Below are 27,065 nucleotides of genomic sequence, written 5' to 3' on the forward strand. Positions count from 1 at the left end.
CTCCAGTTACTCACTGTCATACAGGATTTAACCGCAAGGCGGAGCTGTTGACTAACAGTCATAATAAAACACCCCGTAACAGAGCCAGCGAGCGAGCTCACTATGCTAGCGAGACGAGAGGCGCGTGAAATGAAGAAAAAAACCTTTAACCTGCAACCAACCAATCCATCCAGCTCCATTTGGGCTAAAAGCGAGCGTGTGGATGCATTTTGGTTTTCATGGCAGGAGGTCTAAACACGTCGACAGGACGTACGTTGTCTGCAAACTTTGCCGCATTAAGCTAAAGTACTGTGGCAATACCAACAACATGAGGGCTCCAGGTTCGAAACCCGGTCTGAGCTCTTCTGTGCAGAGTTTGTATGTTCTCCCTGTGCCTGCGTGGTTTTATTCCGGGTACGCCGGGCTTCCTCCCACAATCCCAAAAACATGCGCATTAGGTTAACTGGCTACTTTACATTGCTCCTAGGTGAGTGTGTACGTGTGTGGTTATCTGTCTTTGCGTGTCTGCCCTGCGATTGACTGGCGACCAGTCCAGGGTGTACCCCGCCTCTCGCCCTTTGTCAGCTGGGATAGGCTCCAGCATTTTCAGACCAGTTATACACCTACTAACCTGAGTCACATGTGGAGAAGGAGATAATGAATAGCACATTTGCTTCTCGAAAACAAAAGAGAATGTACATCTAGTGTCTGTTATTACTTAATACCGGGTTTTTTATCTTCAACAGCAGCACTTGCTGTAGGTTTTTCACCCAAAGTCAAAAACTTGGTTTAGCTTTTAGTCCCATACACTTTAAATGGCATTGTTTAAAGTACATATTGTGAGAGGAGAAGTGGAGAAATAAGACACTTAAGTGTAAAGTTCTTAATGAAAATCTCCAAGTGTAAACAGTGCAACTTTTATTGATTTGTTTTAAAAGATTTTTCTGACAGTGCATGTTGCTGACATTGCTCTGCACGTTGACAAGTGATGACATACAGTATGAGGACGCACTAACAGCAGGTTTTAAGTAAGTGCTGTCTAATCTAACAGTTGAAACCAAGCATGTCGCTAACTGTCAAAAACAAACAAACAAAACAACAGTGCAAAGAAATGTCTGCAAGTTTAGTGATGCGGTAATGACAACAAATGATGAAGTGTTTAAACTGTGCGCAAATGTGAAATTAAAGCTGTAATCATAAGATGCCAACTCCGCCACATAGACCTGTGACGGGGGTTTGTTACTGTTTGATGTTAAAACTCAGTTGTCAAACTGCAGACTGAGGCGTCAGGGAAGCATTAGGCTCACTGTCACATCAGCGTGTTTCACGTTCATCTTTTATCTACAGGTCAACATCAGAAATCCAGCTGTGGTGCTTTCAGACTGGGTTAAAAACAGATTATTCCAGTGTTTTTTACATGCTGTTGCCCACTTAATAGGAATCACAGAAAGTACTGTTCAGTGCTGAAATGATGAACAATTTTGAGAATTAATTGGTCACTGAAGTTATTTTAAAAAAAGTTTGCTGGTGTGGCTTTGCTTTTTTCCTGTGGATTTCTCTGCAAACAAATTTATGTTTACATTAACGGTTTCTCATTAAAACAGTGTGTATCTTAACGGTAACATTTTAAATTCATTTAATTTAAATTGTTTAGATAGGTGTTTGCTAACAGTCTTCTTATTCCTTGCCTTTGTTGGCACACTCCTGCATTTCTTGGCAGCTTTTGATCAGAGAAGCCATCGGCAGATGGCTAAAAACTCCACAGGGTTCCATTAAAAATCTTTGGGTTTTGGACTGATGCTGGTAAAACGATTTCAAGGTGTCACCTTAGACTCTGGGATGTTGTGTATTCCTCATGATTTTTTGTTTTGAAGAACAGTTGAAAATAATCAACAACAGGTTAACCGATAATGAACATTTTCTTAGTTGCAGCCCTGGTATTCTGAGAAATGACCGCCAACCATATTTCAAAGCAGCATCCGACCTTCCAGCCACTAGTTTCCATTCTTTTCACTACACTACACTTGCTCTACTTGGTGAGACTTGAAACCTGCTTAAAATGGCTAATCCATACAGTGAGAACATGTCTGCATTTATTGTATTTTTCTCAAAGTTAGTCATTGTTGCTTGGTAATGCCTGAAACGGTGTCTAACTGACAGATACTGTACAGTATTACCACACAACAATGACGCAGCTTTGACAAAAACATCCTCAGACGTGATGTTTGCTGTGAGGATTATCTGTTTCAAGTCTCTGCAGGTTGATTTGCAGGTAGTGAATCCAAAGGCTGACAACAGAGTAGAAAAAAACAAACTACAAAAACTGCAGCATTATAGGCAAGAATGTCGAGGAAGAAAAAAAAAAACAGAACGAAACAACTTAAACCTGAAAACACCAGTATTTAACCTCAGCTTTGACACTCATTCTATCATTATGGCTGTTGTGGAAGCAACTGTTAATGTAACGATCTGCTGCACTGCCCACCACTGTGTACAACTTTCTCTCAAACCGGGTTCAAATTGGCATCTGGAGACAAAACACCACTCGGACTTAAAAAGGCACAGACACGTGTAGTTGTAAGAGTTAAGTTTGCACAATGATTGAAATCAAATCTAAAACATGAAACCCCCCAAGCTTCACCCACAGTACAATGCAACCCTTGACCACAGCTGTAAAGTTTGCTAATCTAATGCCTCTGTTTACCCTACACCCAGTCCCCTCAGCATCACTCGTTTTTTAAATCTCAAAGAAAACATGGCTGGTACTTAAGTACTTTATCCACCTGGTGGAAGTGCTCGTAATTCTTTTTTTTTTTTTTACTGTAATTTTATCCCTTTAAGTCATGTAAAAGAAAAAAAAAAAGAGTGAGACTCTTGGCCACTTTCTTCATCTGGGTCCCCAGAAATATCTGATGAGAGAGCAGCCGCGCTGTAAACAATTAACCACTGCTGATGTGAAGGAGCTCCTGATCTCACGAGGGAGAAAATCCTGAGAACAACGGACTCGGTTCATTTCCCTTCTCCCGTGGAAATCAATGGAATCGTTCATCTACACTTTCTCTCTTTTCGTGTGTCCATATCTTTGTATATGCAAACTCTTTTCATCTAATAAGAAAATATTTGTGGAAGGTTAAATGAAAATATACAATTATTAATACAATAGAATACAGAGCTATTATGTTAAAGGTGATTAAAAAAACAGGTTGATTGTTTCTCCCTTTACAATGCACGCATTTTCCTTGGTTTAAAGGCAAAAGAGGTAAAGTGTATAAGAAAAAGGCAGCCTGTCTCGACATCCAAAAGGCTGGTGCTTGAGGATTAGGCGATTGCTTTTGCTTCTGGTAAGAAAGCCTCCCAATACTTTATCAGCTGAGGGGGAAAAAAAGTCAACAGTGTCAGGTTCATTCATAATTTGCAGGCAAGAAGTGGGTAATATGTAATATATTTAATAGTTAATACGTTTTAGACTGCTGGTTGGGCAAACACCCCCCCACACCACTAACTGGTTTGACAGGAGGAACACTTGTCTATGGAAATACAAAGACTAGAAGAGACAAGAGACTAGAAAACACTCACCTGTTGCTGAGACTGAAGCAGAGACTCCAAGTATTTGATTATCTGTGTTTTGAAATTCTTGGCCTTTTCTTTCTGTAAGAGAAAATTTTAAAATGCGTTTAGCAGTAAAATAACAAACAGGCATCCAGTGTCATTCAGGGAATAGAAAAAGGATAAACAGTGGTACCTCAAAGCGAACAACTTCTTTGCGCACAGTGGCAGAAACTCTTTCAAAGTCTCTCTCATACTGTGTCACTTTGGCCTCCCACTGTTTACAAGAAGAGAGGAGAAGGAATCAAAGTTGACAAAGACTTGCAAGTCAACATTATTAGATGTAAAAATGTAATCACAGTATCTATTAGAATTGTGTATTTGTGAAGTGTATTTGCTTTACTGTGTCTTAAGTTTATAGAAAAAAAGTCACATTTAACTCATGTTCAGTTGACATTTAACTGAACTGAAACTGTCCTCAATTTCATTACTCAAACACTGTCCCTGATCTTAAAAAAAAAAAAAAACTACATCAAACTTAAGCACTTCCAGGCTTCTGAGTCTCATCCGAGTTATTTTCCCTATGTTGATTTTGGCCTGTGTTGTACCTCAGCGATCTCTTCTTTGGCCAGCTGCAGTTTGTCCGGCTTGTTGGCCCACAGCAGTTTGGCCTCAGTCTCCCTCTTCTTCTGCAGCATGGCCTGAGCGTCCTGCCAACGCTGCCACGCCTTCATCCGGTGATCAAACGACCCCTGCAGGCCACAGACACACAGAGGAGCATTTCATGTTTATATCAGACTATTTACTTTCGCCCTGTAGCCGATTCCAGCTTCTATTCAGAACATATTTCAAAATAAATGTCAAGTCTTTGCCATCAATAGAAATTTGGCTTGTTATGTGGAATATAATCCAGGTTTATTTCATTTATTTAGCTTTTAAATATATTTTGAGAGAAGTGATGAGGCTGCTTAGGTAACATGTCCAACATTAAAGTACCGTGACACTCTCATACTGCATCCCTTTGTACAGTATGTAAAATGAATCAATCGCCTCATGCATGTCCGCTTTTGTTTTTCTCCTAAATTTATCATTTTAGTGGCATTTCATCTTGACCCTGAAAGTACTTCCCAAAGTAAAATTTTCTGGAAAGGATTTTCCTCACAAGGATTCAACACAGCTACTTGCAATAAATTAAAATGGCAGACTTGACCTCACTGCCTAAGATAGTACACCACAGTGACAAGATGGAAAGGCTTGAAGATTTTTGAGGTGTTAATGAATGTCTTAACCAGCACAAAAATGAAAATTTACTACTCCTAAACTCATATATCTCACAAATCTCATCTGGTCTGTTTGTCTCACTTAGGTCTCACATTACCTCCAACTCTTTGAAAAGTGAAAGTGCTCATGTTACTTTAGCGTTGTCAGGTTTTTTTTATTTTTGGACTAAACTATTTGAAAAGTTAATACTTCACTATGCAGAGTAAGCTTTGATTAGTTTCATATAAAATTCTCTCAGTACCCTCACGGCTCCAAGCAGACGGATGAAATCTGCTATGAGTTCAGCGAAGCTGAAGGTGTCGTTTGCAGCCTGGTCCTGGTGTAGCTGCTCCATCTTATCCTCCACCTCTGCTAGTTGGGAAAGAGCCCGGGACAGAGCGGTGTTGTCCTCTGCACTGCCCAGCATGGCCGCACTCTTGGCAAAGCTCGCTGTGTTCAGAGACAGCTCTAGAGGGGAAGAGAGAGCCAAACGTTAAACGTATTCTATCATTTACCATGTGGCAGCAAGAATGGAAAATAAATTAGGGATCATCTCTTGTGAGATCTGATCAAAAGATAATTAAGACTGGACGCTTGATGATGGAGTATCTGTTAGCAACTAACCTTTCCTGTGCACGACCAGGGATTCGACCAGAGCGTGAAGCTTCCTGAACTGCTGGTCTGCAGACTCCACCTCCTGCAGCTTCTCCTCAAACCACTGCAGCAAAACATACTATTAGTACAGCTCCACTTATTCTCCAATCTATTTTACACACAAACTTTACACAAATAGGTTCTGGTTGGCTGGTTGCCTAACCTTCAATATTTGAACAACTATGCTTTACCTATGAACTAGCCAAACTTTGCCGAATGTCACCTTTATCCATTGTGAATGAGTGCACATGGATCAGTTTACAAATTTTGCTGAAACATGCAGATTTCTTCATTACAAAAATGATCTGCAACACGAGAGTTTCTCAGAAAGAGAAACTGTTGGGAACAGCAGGAGTGTGTGTTTACAGCTGAACTCACCACATCTGACTCATTCATCTTGATGGTCATTTTACTGACAGCATCTGTTGCTTTGTTAATCATTTTCAGGAAACCGGCGCCGCTCAGTGCCTGGGTGCTCACTGCTCTGGGCAACTGAAGACAAGCACACACACACATACCACAGCTATGACACAGTCAAGACTTATATACTAAAACTTCAGATATCCAAAACAATCAAGAATATGGAAATGGACGAGGAATAATACATCTCTCCTCCAAGTCTTTGCCAAAAAAGGCACAAAACCCTAAGACTCTTCAAACTCAATTTCAGCTTACTTCTTCCCTCTCCAGGAACTCTCTAACATCTGGATCTTGGAGAAGCGATGGGTGATTTACTACCCTCTGGAGATACCTGTTGAAGGGGAAAATGGTGAATGGTGCTTATATAGGCACTGCAACATGACAAAACCTTTTCTTTTGTTTTTTTTGTCTTTCCTTTTTATCTTTTACCTCTCCAAAGCACCTCTTCTTCTCTCAACAAAGTCTGCAGATGAGGAATCTTCCTTCCCCACCTTCACCTTTGTCATACCTGTGCAAGAAAAAATCAATTTTCATAGCTGATAGAGATCAAATTTACTCTTACAGCTTAAGAGAAAATGAAAGGAAAGGAAAAGTATAGCTGGTCAGTCTACCCAAGATGCTCTTCTCTGGTGGTGGGGGCACGATGTATCCATTTGGTCCATGTTTTTCTGAAAGCTTCTCATACAGGCCGAGGAAGTCGCTGAAACGTCGCCTCACTGTCAATGTTTTGTTGCGGAACATGGGCAGTGTGGTCTGAAAGAGACAATTTTCTCCACTGTAAGTCTTTATATTACTGTATTTCATGTACCTAAGAGGCTTAAGTTTGGTGAGTTACAACTCTAAAATTCTGACGTAATCTATGTTTGCCTTTCAAGAACAGTGCATGGGCGTTTTCCTTCCAATACACTGACCAGTGTTTCCACATCTGATGAGTAGCTTTACTAACTTCCTCTGGATTTAATATGGACAACCTCACATTAAGTGAAATGGCGCAACACTGACAGAGTTTTTACCTGTGTGCACACTTTGTAGGCCATATAAGCGTTCATCCCGTCCCCTGGGGAAAAAAAGAAAAAAAAGGAAGACATTGAGGTGGTAATTAAATAAACCCAGATACATCATTTAATAAAAACAAAATAAAAACAATAACGCTCACCTATTTTTTCTGGGTCTTTGACAGAGACAAAGATGTCAAATTTGTCTTCCTGCTCCTCTTCTTCTTCTTCTTCTTCCAACTGAAACAAATGTTGAACAGAAAGTAAAATGTTTCCAGTGGCAATCACTGCAGAATTTGGATATTTGTAAAAAATTGGAACCGTTTCTTGAAGTAGTTGGCACTTGGTTGTAGTGGGATTTTAACTTGCTGAAAAGTGGCTTAAAACTTGCTAATATTTCCAGTTTCTCAAAATTCTGATATTTCAGGCAACCTTAAAATGAACAGTATGGTATGGTTTGCAGAAATAACAATTTTCAGTTGTTAGTTTGTTACAGTCACACTAGGAATTTCACTCTGGGATTAGATATCCATGTACCTCCTCAAGGACAGTAGACTGAGGCTTGGCCAGGCTGGCAGCAGCTGACAGGGCGGGGGTGGACGCAGACGGTTTGGCTGTCACCTCCTTCTTCCTCTCGTTCCGTGGACTGTCAAGAGAAAGCTCCACTGTGGCTTCTGTTAGAGAGGAAAAGAAAGTAATGAAACTAGATGTGAGTCATCATAAGCTGAATGGAAATGTGTAGAGAGATGTCTTTTATTTATTTGACATCCTTGACTGTTCTGGCCCTGTTATAAGTCTACCTTTAAAACCGGCAACTTTACAGTTCTACAGTTACTTCATTATTGGACAAAGAAACAAAATAACAATAGAGATGAGCATGTCTTTACACATTTAATTTTTTTCTTGTCACATTTATCCAATCAACCTTCATTTTTAAATCTTTAAATCTTTAAATTAAATTATATTACACATTTGTAATGTGAGAACAGCAAACTAAGAACTTCACTATAGAACGTAACTTGTTTCTTTCTGTGTGATAATAAGGCTTTTCACCTTAACATAACACAAATAAATATACAAGTTTGTGCAGATTTAAACTCTGGCCAAAATTTTGGCCGTGAGGGGAAACAAACAAATTCCAGTCCATCACAATGAAAGTGACAATGCTTTCGTTGTAACTGATGCACTCTGTTGTTTAGGAAAGCTAAAAGGTCATCATACTGGACCACAGGTTTAGACCATGAAATGAATCGCAATGTCACTGTTGTGAGTTCAGCTGTAGACCTCTGTTCCATGCCATGCCCTGTCTGTCTCCCCTCATTTCCTGTCAGCACTCTACCATCTTCTATCTAATAACAGCAAACAAACACCTTTTTTGGGGAAAAAAGAAAAAAATTTAAAGGCCTCAATATGACTGTTTTTTTTTTTTTTTTGTAGATAGAAGAACATAATCTGAACCAACCACCAATTCCCCCAAGTTTTTTTGAATGTGGATATCTCTCTTCTTGAACATATCCCAAAACTGAAAGCAGACTGACCCCTACATTTTTTTACTGAGAACAGTGCAGATATCTGTTGCTCACATGTGGCTTTGAATGTAGCCAGTGTAGCTATTTTACACAGGGCCACTGAGCACAGGCCCAAGCCCAAGCCCAGGGGCTTGGAGGGCTACAAAAGGACACAAAACAACAACAAATAGACCCAAAACAATCCCAAATAAACACAAAATGACAACAAAGAGACATGAAGGGCGAAAGGCCCACAAAGTTAAACAAAACAACCACAAAGAGATGCAAAATGACTCTAGAGAGACACAAACTGACAACAAAAAGACACAAAACAACTATAAACAAGGTGGACTGTATGTGGAGTGGGAAGCCTTTTATATGTCTGTGCTCAGGGATCCATTGAATCTTAATCCGTCCATGACTGTAACTTGTCTCACCTTCTTTATGTGAACACTCCCTCTGTCACTAATCCTCCCCTCGGGACTCTAAATCCTCATAATGTAACCAAAGAATAACAATGGTGGACCCACCGGCAAAGATATCCGTCTCCTCTTCAGAGTGGACTCCATTGGTCTTGGAGCTGACAGTGCTGGTGTTGCTGATGCTAGGCGCTGTGGCGACGGCTTCTTCAGTGAAGATATCAGCAGGTTCTGCAGAATTATTCTCTTGCAGAGGCCCAGCTAGCTTGACAGCATCACCAGCAGCAGTTTTGGTTGCGACAGATTTGTCCTTCTGCTCTTTATTGGTTTTCTTTGCGGTGGCACCCAGTGGCTCAGCAAACAGATCCTCGTCAGGTTCACCAAAGAGACTTTTCTGTGGCTGCTTGGCAGATTTAGTCTGCCGTGGTTCTCCAAACAAGTCGCTTCCGTCATCACTGAACAGGTCGTCTGTTGCCCTGTTGGGTTTTTTGGTATCAGAAGCGAGTGGAGCATCACTGAGGAGATCAACCAGAGGGTCAACAATTTTGTCAGTCCCAGGTGACTGTTGTGTGTTACTGGCTGATGAGTCACCACTGAAGTCGATGATTGGAGCAGTGGAAGTTTCTTTTACTTCAGGTTTCCCATCACTAGGTGGATCTGCAACACTGCCTGTCACTTCATTTTTATCTGTTACTGCTTCACCACTAACAACTGCCACAACCGCTTCCTCTCGTTCAGTTTCACTTCCCAATATGTCAACAAAATCATCTGTGGGTTCATCTAAAGAGATCTCAGTTGTGTCTTTTGCTCCACCTACAACGGTTTCAGCAGCAGCTTCGGTTACGTTGTTTGTTAGGTCAATGAAATCATCCGAGGGTTCACTGACAGCTTCACTTGCTGGTTTGTTTTCGGTTTGGCTGGTGACGGGAACGATTAAGGGATCGTTAAAGATGTCAGTGGGAGGCTTCATTAAAACATCACTGTGTTGACTGGCAGGTGGCAGTGTGGTGTCCATTTCAGTTAGCGGAGGGCTGCTCTGGAGGTGAGAGGAAAAAGTGAAAAAGGTTTAGAGTGTTTGAAAAGGGCTGCAACTAACAATGTTCGTCTGACAAACCAGATATATAATTATCAATCATGTTAAACATAGAAAAGCAGCACAACCTCAAATTTGACAAACTGGAACCACTGAATATGGCATTTTGGCTGATAAATGGCTACAATGGTTAACTAATAATCAAAATAGCTTCAGTCATTGACTAAAGGTTTAATCAATAAAGCAAAAAATTTAAAAAAAATTATTAAAAAAAAAAAAAATTAAATCAATTTCTCACCACCCAAAGCCAAACAAAAAGGAGTTGTACTCTCATATCTCAAGGATCTGATCTTCCAAAGTTAATAAGACATTTCCTCATACCATATAGGTTAACTATATTAAACTGTTCATAAAACTTTCCTTAACTATTCCAGGATCATAATCCATGTCTGTGGGATCCAGTTGCATGACCTCTAAATCCTAAACAAGTGTTTTCACTATAGCATTGCTGAAAGTACAATTTCCATAAACTCAGCTGTGACCACAATGTGATTAAAAGAGGGTTTAATGGCTTTCTGACAGGTATTAGGAATTTTCAATGGATTTTAGGAGAATAAAACAGGCTTTAACAAACAAGCTGTGTGAGTACTGTGAGCTACAATACATACTGTAAGCCGTGAATGCAGCTGCTTGTTTAATGTCACACTAGATTTATGAGTGAGTAGCCCGGTTGTTTGCTTTTTTTACTCATTTGCACAGTAAAGTTCAACTTGATTCTGAAATGAGCCTCATGACACTTTTGGACGCTCCAAAGAACAAGAACAAAAAAATATGAGGTCATTCCAGGCTACTGGGTGTGCAACTGATGACAAAGATATTCCTTTAAAATCAAAAAGCAAGTGGCATGTAACTGAAGAAGAGCAATGACTTGCTGAAACATTTTATCAGGTATCAGAAATAGCTTTATCAGATGAATGCTCACAAAGAAGTCTAATGCACTCAATGTCCTGCAAAAAAATCTTACTCCCCTACAGGCCGTAATGTTCAGCTTTTGTTGAAACTACTTGGGGAGATTTTTATAGTCTTTTTATAGGCTGTAGATGTTGCTGCTGTGCTGTTGAACTGTATTGTGTGTTTAATATTTAGTCCACCTTTACTGAAGAAAACAGACACAACTAGGTGCAACTAATAAACTTGCAACTGTGTGTAAATGTCTTATCACAGGTTTTGGGTGGACTTGCCTGTAATGATGTTGAGTAATACTAAGTAAACAGACTCTTAACACATGCATCTGTAAAAAGACAGTCAAATGATCAACTGTAGAATTAAAGGCCAGATTGAATTATGATGAAGCAAATCACATGGCTTTTTAATGTGGAAGACCACTCTGAATCCTCTTGCAACTATTGCCTGGTCCATCTCCAAACATGACTTCAGCAAATGGCTCTGGTAAATGTAACATCCACAACTGCTGACTACTGTTTTCCATGCAGCAGGGAGTCCAGCTCTCGTTAAAAAAAAAAAAAAAAAGAAAAAAAATCAAAGACAGCAACTTTCCAAGCTCTCCTCTGAACTTTGACTGTGGGAAAACATCCGGGTTCTGACCATGTGACCACAGCTGACTCACATGACAAGAGGCTGCCTGATCCAGCTTTTAGCCTCATTCAAAAAGAATCAGAATTTTAACCCTACCTTGCTTTACCTACTATATGGATATAAGTGTGCACACCCAAAGCTGAGGACTTCAGTTTTGGTTTTAAAAATGTCAAAGATATTTTGCACAGACAACATCCACATATTCTTAACCAAATGAAAACTACATTAAAGAGTGGGGTTGCAAACAAGGAATATTTTTATTACTGATTTGTTTGCCCGTTGCTTTCATGATTAATCAATTAGAAAATTATGAAAAACATCCATCACAACATCCTGGAGACCAAAGCAACTTCCTCAAATGTCTTATTTTACTCAACCAACAGTCTAAAACTCCAGAGCATTATCTTTACAGTGATGTAAAACCAAGGAGAGCAACAAATCCTCACATTACAGAGCCTTGAACCAGCAAATGTTTTACAGCTCTATTACACATTAATTAATTCATTTTATATGAAGGGCTGCAACTGATGAATTTTATTATTAATTAGATTTTTTTTTATTAATCATTTAGTCTACGAATTCTTTAGTTATGTTTTTGATCAACTGTTTACCCTATAGCAAAAGCAAGAAAATTGTTATTGTTAGAAATGCTGTTTTTTTCTAAGAAACCAAAATTATAAAAATGTAATGTAATGTTCAGCTTACTATCATGTATGACAAACAAAAGCATCAAATCTTCAAATGTGAGAAGCTTGAAACAGAAATGTATAGGCATTCTTCCTTACAAAATGAATAAAATGCTTATTCAATTATCACGACAATTGCCAAATAATATTCTGTCAATCAGCTAATCGATTAATCAACTGATCGTTTCCGCTGTGGCTAGTTATATAGTTGCTTACTCGACCTGATAAAATCACTGCTCTCACTTTGCAGCTGTTTAAAGCCAGGAACAGGTCCGATTTTCTGCATCAAAACCTCCGTAGTGCTTCGATAATTTCAGCTGCAGTGAGTAATTTAACTGAAGCATAATCTGACATGACAGTTGCGTATGTCAGCATTATATATTAAGTGTTTGTCTGTGCGGTAAAAATGGCAAACGGTTGGTGAAAACCTCCCACAACTAAAGCCAAACTTGCCGAAAGTCCCTTCATTAGCCGTCTTCGCTGACGTTAGCTAACTGCCTGGGCAGTTAATGTCAGTTAGCCAAATCAGAGGCTAGTTAGCTACCGTGAAATCAACATTCAGACATACTGTGCTCATGAAGAGCTCGTCCCCCTCGTCTTCATCACTGTCTCGGCCTCCGACTTCTTCGGAGTCCAGCACATCTTGGTCCTCGGAGTCGGGGAACGGAGGAGGACTGCGCTCCGAGCTGGTCGCCATCTTCAATCTTTTTTAAAAAACACACGGGGAGGTAACGTCAACCGCTCGCGCACACACACAAGCGCGCACCCAGGCAGACAAGCCGACCGAAGCACGGAGGTCGAAGCAACGCTGCTACACACTGAAGTAGTAGTTTACCCCGAGATTGGACAACTAAAGACGGAACCAGGCTTCAAACTGGAGGCTAAGGACGTGCAATCCCGCCGCTGTCCTCTCACTTCCTGATCCTCCTCCTCCTTCTTCTCGTCAGGTTAGCTTCAGTCGGTGTTAGCTAGCATGGCAGTCACGGGACAGATGCAGCTGTGCAAGCGGTAAATATGGACGAGGACAGCGGTGCAGCTGAAGTTAGGTAATCCGCACATAGTGCCCATATTAGATACATCCGACTTTTTGGTTGGGGGGGATGTCTCGTCACATGCGTACCGGAGATGTGGAGGCGCGACAGCCTCTTCTTCTCACCGGAGGTCACCTGGAGCCAAACGAGCTGGAGTCAGATGAAGGTAAAAGTTGTGCCACACCATCACTTCAGCATTAACGGTGCTCTAAGCAGTGCTGGGACAAGTAATCAGACGCCGAACTTAAGTAAAAGTACCAATACATAAATGTAAACAAACACCATAACTAGTAAAAGTCTTACACTTAAAATTATGATTGCGTTAAGGTACAAAAGTATCTTCAGCAAAATGTACATGAAGTATCACAAATACAAATACTAGTCTTGTCTGATGCATTATCACAACTGGAAAGTAACTAAGCAGATTTACTCTAGTAATGTACATGAACGCGGTTTTGAGGAACTTGTACTTGAGTGTTTCCATTTGATATCACCTTATCACACCTGCAAGGATTCACCCATTAATCGATTAGCTGATTGACTGACCAGCCTCTTTCACCTGACTGTGGGGTCAAGTAGTCGAGGGTATGTGCAACTTCCACTTCTTCTTATCTATCAGCGTTATCTATCAGCCACAATTAACCTTTCATCTCATTTTACTAAGTGTGAGGCTTGATAGGCATCAACAAACCAGAGGTCTAAATCAGCTGTTGTGTCTTTGATGTCTTGCAGTACAGTTCACCATGCCTGTGTGTGTGTGTGTGTGTGTTTTGCTGCTTCATAGGTGAAATCATTTTTGACAGGAGCACATCAAACATTGAACATGAAGCCAGGGGGAGCGCACAGAGAAGATTAACATATGAGGAAGCTGTAGAGGAAGCAGGTAAACAGACATTTGATGGTGTTGTATTTACTTTTTTCTGAACATGCCAAGTATGATAAAAGTTGAAGTGAAACAAACGTGAAAAGTCATATTTAATGCTTGGGGCTGTAAAACTGTAAAATTGTTTGCTCAGCTGAAAAATATATTGTCCCCATCTATTTTTTTTTTCTGCCACATTAAATTTAGCTGCATCTTTAAACTTGTGCATTCTGACATATTTGTTCCATTACACACCAAAGTACTTGCTACTTTGGCGTGGCAGGGCAGCTGCACTACACTGATTTTATGCAAAGGAGGCCTACAAAAACTTGTAACAGATAACTTCTCTCTGTTAATTTACTTCTGCTTTTTCTCTCAGGTTTTGGTTTGTTTCACTGGCTGTTGTTGGTTGTTTGCGGTTGGGCCAACGCCAGTGATGCCGTGGAGATTCTCTGTGTGTCTTTCCTCCTGCCAACGGCTCGCTGTGATCTGCTGCTGAGCTCTTCGGACAAGGGCCTGCTGACTGCCAGCATTTTCCTTGGTGAATAACAATCATTTAGTGAACCAGTTATCATACCTGAGCTGCTAAATTCCTCCTGTGAATACAGAAAAAGAAAAGCAAATAAAACTAATCTGAACAGACACAGTGTTAAAAAATTAAAAACTCCTAATTTTAATAACTATTATTGTGAAGCTAATTAAGTTAAAAATGTCAGTACAAGAGCTGAAATGTTAACTGGAAAACTACTCATATTCTTAATTCTTAATTGCTGTTTTCTAGGAATGATGGTGGGTGGCTACATGTGGGGTTACTTGGCCGACCAGAGGGGGCGTCGCAGAGTGTTGGTTCTGTCCCTGACAGTAAACGGGCTGTTTGGAGGTCTGGCCAGCGTGGCTCCATGGTTCTGGCTCTTCTTGCTGCTGCGGTTTGTCAGCGGCATCGGGTGAGGACGTGATTAACTGACAGCCACACACATGCCAGAAAATACAGAAAAATGCCTTCTGTAATTTACCAGAATCCACGGTGACATCCTCAGATTTCTTTGATTGACTTTTTTGATTTAATTGATTATCAAAATAACTACCGATTAGTTTTCTGTGGCTAAATAATTAATAAACTAAAGGGTGAACGTAAAACACAAGTCAGACAAACTAGATTTGTTTTATTTTTCCCCCTCCATAGGGTCGGTGGGTCGATCCCCGTTATCTTCTCATACTTCTCAGAGTTTATGCCCCGGCTGAGGAGAGGAGCAATGATCAGCGCTCTGGCCACCTTCTGGATGGCAGGAAACATCCTGGCTGCAGGTGGGAAGAGATATCAATTCTTAAAACAGTGTCTGTGTGTTGCAGGATACACTCATATGTAGAATACATTATTTCTGTTGTTTCAGTGAAGTTGAGTTTTCGTTAACTATCACAAATAGATCTAGAAATTGGAATTCAGTATATAAAACATGAGGTAGATGTCTGGTGGCAGAAACCCCAGGGATGAATCACTACCAAGTTTATTCAATGATTCTTTGCCCTAAAAAAACAATTTAGACACAAACATTTAAACTTTAGGGTGAAAGCATTCACTTCCTTGTCTTTTTTTCTGAAATGGAAAATTTACAGCACCTTGTGTTTGGTAGTAAGTGACTGTGTATATTTTTGGCTACAGGTCTGGCCTGGCTGGTGATTCCCAGAACCTGGGCACATTTCTCTCTGGGAACACTGGACTTCCAGAGCTGGAGACTGTTTGTGGTGCTCTGCTCCGTTCCCAGCCTCACCTCAGCTCTCGTCTTCAGGCTGCTCATGCCTGAAAGCCCCAAGTTCCTCATGGAGGTACTCAAAGGCCAAACTAGTGCTTGTGTCAGCAGGATGCTTCCTGCCCTGACTTGTCTTTGATAGTTTTCCCCTGTCTTTGCCAGGCTGGTCGGGAGACAGAGGCGATCCGTGTCTTCAGATTGATGTTTGAGCTGAACATGAGGGGGAAAAGAAAGGCTTTCCCGGTATGAAATTAAGACTGTTTCCTGTTTGCCTAAATTGATTTATTGCCATTGTTTGGTGTACAAACAATATAAAATGTGATAATGATAAAGCACAGAAGTGAAGTGGTGATGATACAAAGAATAACAGAGTTGTAAATGACAAATCATAAAACACAAGGCAACCAAAAAAAATTCATGAACTGCAAAGACGCAGCTGGCATCATGACAAAGAGAGAAAAGGTTCTGTAAACACTTCCTTTATTGCTTCTGTAATACTGTGTACTGCTCTAAGTGTAATGTCTCTAATCTTTCTCTATTCTAATCCTTCTTTTGCAGGAATTTGGTTTGTGTACGAGCTCCAAGCACAGAGGGGAACCGGAGGAGACCAGAGCTCGGGGTTCATGTAGAGAGCGACTTGCCAGTATTTTAAAAAAGGTAACGTCTCACAAATCACACACAGCCGTGACTGGACATTCAAAGACATGATTTAGAGGTTATCTGAGCCAAACAACAGCTGCAGCAGACTGTAAAAGCTCACTGTTTTTTTATTACCTGATGTTACTCGGAGCCTTATCTTGTTTGACCAAAATATTACCAATGGGCCACTGGGGCTTTATTTTCAAACAAAAATCATTGGTTATTCCTTTTATAACAGGGGTCTTACATTGACTTGTGCTTATCTAATTATTTCCTTCTTATTTCTCAATGTCATTTTGAATTAATTCTTTGGTTGAGCTTACAGGGCCTGGTGCCCATTAAACAGATGTTTAAAGGACCTCTCAAATCCAGGAGCATCGCTCTACTCATCATCTTCTACTGCATCTCCTTCAGGTGAGAACTCTCATCTGTTTGTCTACATTTAGCAGCACCTGTAGTGACACTGGAGTTCACCTTTATTCTTGTGTTTTCGGACATGAGAAAATACAATTTCAGCACTTGTTTTATTTCGTGTGTTTCACCTCTGCTGATGTGATAAATCTACAGCAAGCAGCTCTGCAGCTGTAAATGGCAGCGAGAGATAACTGTTGGAAATATTTTATCGTCAGCAGCCAGAAATCATGTTGCTTAACTGCAAAAAGGTGTTCATCTTTACCTTGTCTGTGAGGTCTTATACTAAAAGGTAGGGAACAGTTTCCAGATACAAAAACTCTAATACCAGTGACTCCAGTTTTGTTTTCTGGACTGCTGACTCACTGGTGTTTGGGACTTAGGTAAGTATTGGTATAGTTTGACAATGAAACATAAACTACTCTGCCCTTAAATCGCTGTCCAATGTGTGTGTCTGTAGTTACTACGGGCTGTGGATGTGGCTCCCGGAGCTGTTTTCGAGAGTTGAGGCCGGCGGTTCGCCCTGTGCCAATGTGTCCCTCCCATCTCCACTTCACAACCAAAGCTGCTACCCAGTCAAGACAGCAGGTGTGTTGCTGGGATAATAAAGAATCTGAGCTGATTTTACTGCCATCAGCTCTGTTCTTCCAGTCAGCAAACACAGAAATTAACGTAAAGCTGCAGTTTAGGGTTAGTCCATGGAAAATAAGAACGAGGTAAAGTTTGAGAATGAGATTAAAATTAATTATCTATAAATTATCTTTACATGTAACATAATATAGCTAAAATAGTGTTAAAGTATATGGTACTAATATACTTTTAAAATAATAATTACACAGTGGAGCACACAGTGTAAGTGGGAGGTGTGTAGCTCAGATGAGAAAGAAGCTCTGAATTGCCCTAAGGTTTGAATGTGTTGTGCATACATACATGTTATGACCTGTCTCTGTGATGCTGTTTTTAATGAGCGTATAATTTCCTTATCGTTTTCATAACGTTTTCTGGGAAGAGCTATTTGATCTAATTAAAGGGAAAACAATGGCAGTGTTCAGCTCTTCTAGCTGATAGATAATGTAACCTAGTGACCAACCTACACTACAGGCAAGAATACAGTTCATAATATATGAAGAATATGTATTTATTTGGGTTTACACTGAGCTTTCCTTTTCTATATTATCATATTATACTAAATTACATGGTTATTTCCAGGAAAATTATTGACCTGTGTTATTGAAATGTTATCACTTGTATTGTGGTTTATTGTGGAGTATTGGTTGGTTGGATGTTTCTTTAATTCATCCTCACGTTCCATCTCAAACCTGTTCCTCCCCTGACAGTGTATATGGAGGGCTTCATCACTGCTGCATCAAACCTGCCAGGCAACATCTTCACCATCCTGATGATGGACAGCACTGGAGGAAAGGCACTGCTGTGTGAGTCTACTGTTCATAAAATGCTTTATTTCATAGTTTAGTGAAGTTTTACTCAGATAGATTTGCACACTTCATTTTACTAAGGTGACTAATCCAACATAAATGCCCAATGAGAAGTTATGTTAATAAAAGCAGAATACTCTAAATAATAAAATAATTTAACCATTAATTGTTAAATTCCGTTTAATTTTTAGCTCTGTCGAGTTGGGAAGGTTTATTCCAAAATAGGACTTAGACAGGCTGAAGGTTTTAAAGGATGAAAATCTCAGTACTTGTTTGGTCAGTTGTATTGATCAATGACTCCAGCAGCCACACACAGATATATTATCTCCATTCTGGGAAATTTGGTAGTAAACACTTTATAGTTTCAGATTTAAAGCAAAACATTGACCATGAACAAATGTTGAAGAAGAGAATGAGGGAGGTACCACAAGGTCTTGCTGCCACACCACAAATCCTCAGACTTGACATCTGATCTTTAATCTCTCCATCTTTGCTGTGTCTCCAGCCTGCAGCCTGGTGGTGTCCAGCCTGAGTGTCTTCCTCATCTATGTAGTCCAAACCAAAGCCCAGAGTGTGGTCCTCTCCTGTGTCTTCAGTGGTGTGTCCGTGATCGCCTGGAACGCCCTGGACGTGGTGGGAACAGAGCTCTACCCGACGCAGCTACGGTACCTCGCCTAAAACTCAGCTTTAGTTAAACAAGGTCCATAAAAGCAGCTTAATGTTTGCCCGTGCAGATTTTCACCAAGAAGAGGGCTGCAAGCTAGAAAACAGAGACGTGCAAAAAAATACAGGTTTCAAAAGAAAAATCGTCTTTTCAAATGTTTTTTTGCAGAAGGAAGATGCATTTAACTTGTTTATTAGACCTCAAGATTTCACACAAAAGGGCTTTGGTGAGTAACAGTGAATCTGAGGGTTCAGATTTATGCTGTTTTTCATCTTCAATGCTGCATAATAGGGCTGAACGATTTATCGTTTTCTGATCGAAATTGGGATTTCAGACAACGCAAACGTGATCGCGAAAGCTGTGCTCCTGACTGACCCAGGATCTGCTGTGTCAACTATTTTACACATAGGCTACATTCCGTCTCCCCCAAGGGGGGAGTTGTAGCTTTCAGCAGTGAGGATCACTTCTGCGTTCAAAAAGCTGCAGTTCCTCGGCTGCTGCTGGGGGCTGGCTCCAGAAGTGAGCAATTCTCCATTGACCCCCATGTTAAAATAGCCAGCTTTACAGCCTAAAAAAACATATTTACAGCCTGGTACATTTTTGTTTTTGGTCTCTATTGATAGTTTCCACCTCCGTGAATACTGTGGGGCGGGTGATTTTTTTTTGTACCACAACCGTTTTAGTGTTATTTAGGCTTAAAATTCTTACATTACTTAGGGCGTGGTTACGTTGAGTGACAGCCTGTAGACAGGCACTGGCAGTTAGCTCTTTACTAAAGCATCGGCTGGGCTAGGCGGCTACATCCAGAGGCCTCAGGCTATCTTCAGCGGTTGACAGGGGCTGCAGTGTCCGTGTTTGTTTGCCAATGCTCGGATAAGCTTTTTGTGACAATATGGCTTGTTGTAGTGTAGACTGTACTAACCGACCGTCGAAGGAGTCTGTGTTGCAGTTTTTTCGGTAAGTAAATTTCTCACTATTTTACCTGGATGTTTGCGCTAATTAGCATGTATTAGCACATTTTGCAGCTGGCTTTTGACTTAATTGCCGATTTATGGTCGCTGCTGATACAGATAGAGGACCGGAGCAGCTAATGTTAGGAACGCTGTCGGGGTGTGTTCTGTGCTCTCACAGTCTTGCGGGAATACTAGGCTACAATTTTATTTCGTCTCATTTTTCTGTTTAAAAAATCCGACATTGCATGGACAGAGCAGGTTGCTGTAACTGTAAGTGGATAGTGGATGGAGGCAGCGGTGAAAGCCGGTAAATATTAAATATTGCTCCGAAGTGGGTGGGTTCTCGGCCGGCTGACTCCGGCTGACCCGTAGAGTAATCGCCTCTCCGCCAAATATGGAAAGTAGACTCCCACTAAAATCCAAGATGGCGCAGCTCAATTGGCCGTGGTTTGGTCATAAAACCGACTCCCCGAAACCAATGGGTGACGTCACGGGTGCTACGTCCATGTCTTGTACAGTCTATGGTCTCCCCTACCTGCCGAGCTCACCAATCAGAAGCGGCATGCTGCTCGTGCACAGGTCAGGCTAACCGTTAGCCTGACCTGTGCACGAGCAGCAATCAGTATAACCTACTCCACCTGCTGCTTAATTAGTGAAATGGCTTCAGCTGGAGCAGAAGCGGAGTTACGGCATTTAATCCCCAAGAAAAACAGCCCATCGCTTATTTGGAACTGTTTCGGCTTCGAGGCTGCAGACGTGCACCAGAAACAGGTACTGTTCAAAACATGTCACGCTAAAGCTGCAATATCCAGCGGAAACACAACCAATTTATCCCGGCACTTGAAAAAGCACCACTGGTATTTGCATGACTTCAGCCAGGTTGCTATCTCACAGCTGTACCGTGTGAGTGTGAAGAAAAAGTGGTTACAGAGCTGAAAAATGTGGAGTATTATGCCCCAACTACTGAAATGCGTTCAGGCAGAACGACCAAGCCGTGTCTTAGTTTGTGCATTTCGTAACTAACAGCTTTGAGTTGAAAAGTCTCTGCCTGCAGACAGCATACTTTCCCACTGACCACACCGGAGAGAATATTGCCCTGGGATATTTCATTTTTTTAACTTAACACAGTTAAGAATTTTTTTCTGCACTACTGTAAGTTAAGACAGTCAAAGATGGCTCTTTTAGCGTTAGAGTAATGGCTTTTAATGTTTTAATGGTATGATGTAGTTTTCTGTCATGTTTGTAAATGTTACTGTACATTGTGAATATTGCACTGAAGCTTGGTTTGAAAAAAATTGTAAATTGCAATATCTGCCAGAAAAATCGCAATTAGACCTTTCCCTAAAATCGTTCAGCCCTACTGCATAATTTCACCTCTTCAGAACTCTAGATAATCTAAGCCAAAAGGATTTGGAACCATTGTGCTACAGGTTACATTAGAAAAAAAAATTCAATTTAATTTTTTTTTTTTTTTTTTTTTTAATTTTAAATGTTCTCAAGGTTTCAGCCACATTTTTGAAACTTCTACTGAGGGTACTACTGAAAGGATTTTACTGGCATTTCAAACATTTGTGCTGATGATCAATTTATTTACTTCCTTTTTTTCCTCATTTTTTTAAAAGCATGAATAAAGAATAAGTAGTATAACATCCTCATCCACTGTGTTCTTTCTTTCAGGTCCTCCGCTCTTGGTTTCTTCACGGGCGTGGGCCGAGTGGCGGCCATCATGGGTAATGTAGTCTTTGGAAAGTTGGTGGACTCGAACTGTGCCGTGCCGATCCTGATGGTTTCTGCTCTGCTGCTGACCGGAGGACTGGTGGGTCTACTGCTTCCACAGACCAGACAAACTGAGCTCACCTGACATTTCAAATTAATACTTAGCCAACATCCTCTTAATGGCCTTAGGGAAGGAGAATGGAGAATTTCTGTCTTTCAGGTTCTCTGATAGTGTATCTCCTGTTTCAATCCTGTGCCTTTTGTTGTGCCTCATTTAAAATGCCAACAAAGAGAAAAAATGTCAAGACTGTCAAGGACAGGTTTTTAAAATTTGTCAGTCTCTAAACTTTACAAAAGCCTCACCTCCTTGTGTAGTCAAAAAAGCAGAGGCTGATGTTGGCCTCATTTATAGAAAAGAAAAAAAATGTCCCTGAATGTTTTTGTCGCCTTGAACTGAGAAGACGCTTGAAGGATGTTTTAGGCTTTTATGAAGTGTTTGATTATTTGGTTTCACAGGAGTTATTTTCAGGCTCTCTGCCCTACACACCCAGTGTGATAAATCAACAAACACCTGTGACTTCGAGTTTAGAACTTGTCAGTTAAAAAAACAAACTTTTTAGATTTTAAAAAATGGGAAAAAAAAGTTGTAGATTGAGATTAGTCTTTACTTCAGAAGTGTTTCTGTACCAGATCTGTCAAACTGGACCACACCAGTGAATCATTCCTACCGTAAACCAAAGATCGTTAATTTCAGATCACAACCTTTACCTTGTAAAGGTTTTCAAATTACTTTGAGACAACTGAAGCACTTTTTTCCAAAGAAATTAAAAAAAAAAAATAAACACTACTGTTTATCTCAGGCGTGTCTGTTTTGATGTCATATTATTTGTACATGCACTATCATACAGTTCAGATTGTACTGTGTTCAGATCCTTTTTAAGTAAAAGTACAAATACAACAGTAAAAATACTTCACTACAAGCAGACGTCCTGTATTCAAAAACCTAACAAAGCAAAAGTATGTTATTATCAGCAAATGTTTTCAGGAAACTGTTTTCCAAATTTAAAAAATCACACCATACGAGGGAAAACCGGTGGAGAAAATACAGGAGAATTTACAACTTCCCTTTTTTTGGTTGTAACTCAAACTGCCACTCTTTTGATCTCTACATATTAACTCTTCTCTCGTTTAATAGAACTGTCAGTTTGAGATTAAACAGCACGGCGGTGCAGGGGCTTTTCTTTCTTCAGCTGGGCAGAAGGACAAAAGACGCAAACACTGTATCTGTATTTTTTTTATTTGTATAATAAATAAACTTGTAATACTTCAGGACCACATTTCACAACCACACACAGGGTATGATAAACCATACTTTGGATGTTTGAAAGCCAATACAGGTAAAATGAATTTGCCAGGCATGAATTATGATTTGGAAAATCATTTTATGCAACCGTTTCTGTGAAAACTGACTTTTTCCTCATTGGATGTTTACCTTAAAACTAGAATTTCCTACACTTTAATTATGTTAATGACTGAATGTGCAGCAGTGACTGGAAATTTCAGGTCTGAGTGGTTGAATGGTAAACAATGCAACAGGTAAAAAAAAAAGGCCAAAATAAAACCGTCCAACACGGCTGCTCAGTTTTCTGTGATGAAGGTTGGTGTTTCGCTGTTCTGTATTCCTTTGGTAAAACACAACAGTAAAGCAGCAATAAATTAATACAGATAAAAAAAAAAAAAAAAAAGTGCAGCCACTGGACACATGAGGGTCCATAACAACAAAGAAGCCATGTGACCTCTGACCTGAAATTGAAGTGTAATGAAAGGCATGAAAACTGTCGCCTGACGAATGAGATCAAGGTAACAACCTTTTGACATTATCATGAGCACATTTACAATCATAATCTACAGGTATTTCAATTGATTATCAGAAATGTAACACTGTCTTTACATTAACAGTGAATTTGTGAGTTTGGATTTTGGACGGGACAAAACAAGACATCGTCATCTAGAGTTTTGTGAAACGGACAAAGTAGTTTTGGTTTATCAGGCAATACATTTATGATTAAATGAGAGAGCAGCAAATCACATTTAAATAAATTATAACGATTATAATGTGCTTCATGATGATGATCAAGTCAAGTGTTACAAGAGTCATTTTTGAAAACAGCTAGGTCGTGTTTGTTTGCCAGGTCGATATTCAGTGTTGTCATGCCCACAAACACACATACACACTCGTACACACACACACCACACCTTATAGTAGTACTGTATTACATGTCGCAATACATACAATAACATTTATACATCTTCAGTTTTTATAAATGTCCCGCTGACTGCAATGAGCATGTGCACTATGACAGCTACTGTAGGCAAATGACATGAAAATCCTTCTTTGTTCCAGGGAGGGCTGAGTTATTGATTAACAGCATCTATTGTGCCAGAATGGACTCAGTCATAGGTGGTGGTTGTCTCAGTCGAGCCTTCATGCTACATTCAGAGTGTTGATCTTACAGACCTGTTGTTGGGGAATTTATACCTACAGTATAGTTTCTACTACCTATAGTATCTACATCTTAAAATAGTCTGATAGCTGCTAACTAACAATCTAAAAATTAAAACTGATGTGACAGATTTGTGCATCCACTTGTCAGAGGATAATAAAAACTTACTTGGCCACATTATTTCTAAATGATTTCACCAAAAACTCCTGTATAGCGAAGAAAAACTCAGTTTTATGGGTGAAACTGGATCATTTTTAAAACTTATCCTCTTAGCATTGGACGTGGGATAATCCAGCAGCTGTAGTTTACTGCTTTGTTTTTCTCTGTACATCCTCAGGTTAATGCCACAGAAACACTTCCTTTTGTTTTGACCACAGTTTTCAAAGCGTTATCGCTGCATCTCATGGCCTTCCTCAGCAGATGGCGTCTGCTCAGATGTGACCATGTGACGTTTTGTTTGGGGGTCGGTTTTTATGCACCACGTCTGGAATAAATTCCCAGAAACCTTGAGGTCTGCTCCAACCCTCAGCTCTAAAACTTTTCACTGCTTTTTTATTTAATAACATTTGGGTCTATTCATTCAGATCTTGTACTGCATTGTAATTTCCTGTTTTATTAAGTGTTAGCTTATTTGTATCTTATATTTTATTCCTTTAAAATCCTATTTATTCAGTACGTATTATTTTATATCACCTTATGTTTCTATGCCTTTTTTATGTACATCACTTTAAACTGAATTATTGTTGGAAGATGCTGTACAGAAACTTGCTGTGATTCAGTCTTAGTGAAGACGAAGGTCATGAGATGTAGCTGAAAGCTTAGAAAACATGTAAGTGAACCTTGTTGTAAGAGATTTTTTTTTTGGTCCATCAGGTAGGATCCTGTAATGTTTGAGCAAATTTAGACCAGTATTTCACACTCAGATGTTTTTGGTAAATTTAAAGTTTAAAAGATACACATTCATCTATGTTTTATTTACTCTTTTCTTTTCTCATAAATTTTGAGTCCACAAAATCCAATTATGTGATAAAGGAAGGAAAATACGTTGTATATTAAGTATTTTATGAAAAGCAAGAAACTTTAGAAAGGAGTGAGGGTCCAACATCAATCATGTCTGATTGTCATGAAGATCACGCACAGCTGTGGTTTCAGTGTTTTTAGGAGTGATTTCTAAAAGTCGGGGGGGGGGGGCTCTTTAACAAAACAACAAACTGGGCATAAACATTCTGGAAACGTTCTCATTTATTCTGCTTACAGGAGAACGGAGGAGATGCTACACGTGATGAATCTTGGACGATAAGTGAGCGGCGGGTGGAGCGAGGCGAGGGTTGAACGTGGACACAGGTCACTGCGTCAGAGCCAGGAGGATGTCTTTCACCAGCATGGTGCCAATCACCATTTTCTCACAGTTGACCGTCAGCTGGGCGACTCCTTCCTCTTTGGTCGCCACGGTGACCAACACCAGGCTGCTGCTGGTCACCGTCCTGCCGGCGAACCTGTGGACAGGATGATCAGGAGGAGGAACAGGAGGACTGAAGTCAAAGTAGCAAAGGTCAGAAGTAAAGACGAAGCCACAGAATAAAGGAGGGATACACATGTGTCAGTCAGGAGGTTTTAAATTTAAATAAAACAACATGAACAGCAGTGTGGTCAGCAGGGACATTTAAAAACATTACCCTGACTCTAAAACAGTCAATAAGAATAGACTGAACTGGCTAAATGATTAAAACTTAGTGTATTTATACTGTGTTCTATGGTTAAAATCAGATTAACTTAATGAATCTAAGTAAAGATGAGAATTTCCAACCTGCTTCACCACAGATTCAGTTTGCATCTCCAAGAAGAGATGTGATATCTGACATAATGAATAATAGTAAATTAAACACTGTCTTGATCTTGGTGTGTTTAGATGTTACATCTATTGTTATATGGTAAAGTGTTAAAATCCAACAAAAAGTAAATAAGTATTAATGATCTCATGAAGTGAGACCTGTGAGCTACAATATCTTGATGTGGGATTTTAATTCAAAACAAAATTCAGTATGAACATTAATACTTAACTATCACAAAGTTCTGTAAACAATTTGTGTTTAAAACAGCAGTTATTTGATGTTAATTGGTCCATTTGCAGCAAAGCATAAATGATAAACTGTGTGTGTGTGTGTGTGTTGTGCTACATTTGGGACCATTGCAGTGATTTGCCAGAGGGGGGCACTAGAATTGCAGGTCTTTTTTTTTTTTTTTTTAAAGCCACAACTGGCAAAGTGACACGAAACTGGTACACAATCACAATCCAGACATGAGGGCATTACTCTGAAAGGTTGGTCGAAATCTGCTCCAGCCACAGACTGAGTGCCAGTTTGTATGTTTGTACAAACACATTAACCTGAAATCCAGTATTCTTGGCACAGCTTCTCATATTTTGATAAAACGTTTTCCTCCAAAAGTGATCCTGCATCCTTTCTGGCAGACGACAAAAACCTTCTGTGTGCCTCACTCAGATTAAAGATCCGGCACCAGCACAGCTTTGTATTGGTTGTGTTACGGCTGATTCCTCTTTTAATCCTCTCACCTGCACTCTTTATCTGAACCACAGGGGACCCTGCTGAGGTTGGCGGCGGTGGTCACCCGCTGGACGATGGCGTGTTCGTTCCGGCACTTTACGTCCAGAGTCAGCTTCTCTGTGATTTCATTCATACCCATCAGCTGACCTGCAGGGGTGCGAGCAGAGCACTGGTCAAACTGGAAAGCTCTGACATGAGCTGCTGCTCATTTTCTCTCTCCCAGCATCAAGAAAGGTAAAAGTTATTAATACAACAATACAGAACAGGGTGCTGCTTGTATCAGTGTGGGGGCTCAGTACAGTGCTGCTTTACACAAGAAATAAAAATCAATTATTTTTCAGGATATCTACCAGCTGTAGACATATACAGTATTATACTCTGATACCGTATATATGTCCTAAGACTACAGTGATTTCTGCTTCAGCACAAGCATCTCCTACA

The 27,065-nt window shown here is 40.1% G+C and overlaps 3 protein-coding genes across 4 annotated transcripts in view; 1 reads left to right on the forward strand and 2 right to left on the reverse strand.

Annotated features, from left to right (window-relative positions):
- Positions 1-884: 884 nt before the first annotated feature.
- snx1a (sorting nexin 1a) lies at positions 885-12,794 on the reverse strand. The gene is made up of 15 exons (XM_041037953.1): positions 12,665-12,794; positions 8,893-9,817; positions 7,392-7,528; positions 7,016-7,094; positions 6,873-6,916; positions 6,471-6,612; positions 6,289-6,367; positions 6,115-6,190; positions 5,818-5,931; positions 5,410-5,503; positions 5,048-5,253; positions 4,134-4,277; positions 3,722-3,802; positions 3,556-3,627; positions 885-3,348 (listed from the first exon to the last, which is right to left on the reverse strand). Exons 1-15 carry the CDS (start codon positions 12,791-12,793, stop codon positions 3,298-3,300), a joined length of 2,373 nt encoding a protein of 790 aa, XP_040893887.1. The 5' UTR covers position 12,794; the 3' UTR covers positions 885-3,297.
- A 365-nt stretch (positions 12,795-13,159) lies between these two features.
- sv2 (synaptic vesicle glycoprotein 2) lies at positions 13,160-23,339 on the forward strand. The gene is made up of 13 exons (XM_041037954.1): positions 13,160-13,293; positions 13,912-14,010; positions 14,369-14,530; positions 14,771-14,933; positions 15,173-15,294; positions 15,650-15,813; positions 15,900-15,980; positions 16,296-16,394; positions 16,702-16,790; positions 17,248-17,375; positions 18,125-18,220; positions 18,729-18,888; positions 21,518-23,339. Exons 1-13 carry the CDS (start codon positions 13,197-13,199, stop codon positions 21,699-21,701), a joined length of 1,644 nt encoding a protein of 547 aa, XP_040893888.1. The 5' UTR covers positions 13,160-13,196; the 3' UTR covers positions 21,702-23,339.
- A 1,733-nt stretch (positions 23,340-25,072) lies between these two features.
- The window catches only part of LOC121181801 (AP-3 complex subunit beta-2), a 33,884-nt gene continuing 31,891 nt past the window's right edge, over positions 25,073-27,065 (reverse strand). For both annotated transcript variants that reach the window (XM_041037951.1, XM_041037950.1), the window contains 2 exons: positions 26,633-26,771; positions 25,073-25,592 (listed from right to left, as the gene is read on the reverse strand). In XM_041037951.1, the coding sequence (XP_040893885.1) occupies positions 25,406-25,592; positions 26,633-26,771 (326 nt within the window). In that variant the 3' untranslated portion in view covers positions 25,073-25,405. The remainder of the gene's footprint in view (positions 25,593-26,632; positions 26,772-27,065) is intronic.

The sequence above is a fragment of the Toxotes jaculatrix genome, chromosome 5 (assembly GCF_017976425.1).
Source record: "Toxotes jaculatrix isolate fToxJac2 chromosome 5, fToxJac2.pri, whole genome shotgun sequence".
Classification (NCBI taxonomy): domain Eukaryota; kingdom Metazoa; phylum Chordata; class Actinopteri; family Toxotidae; genus Toxotes; species Toxotes jaculatrix.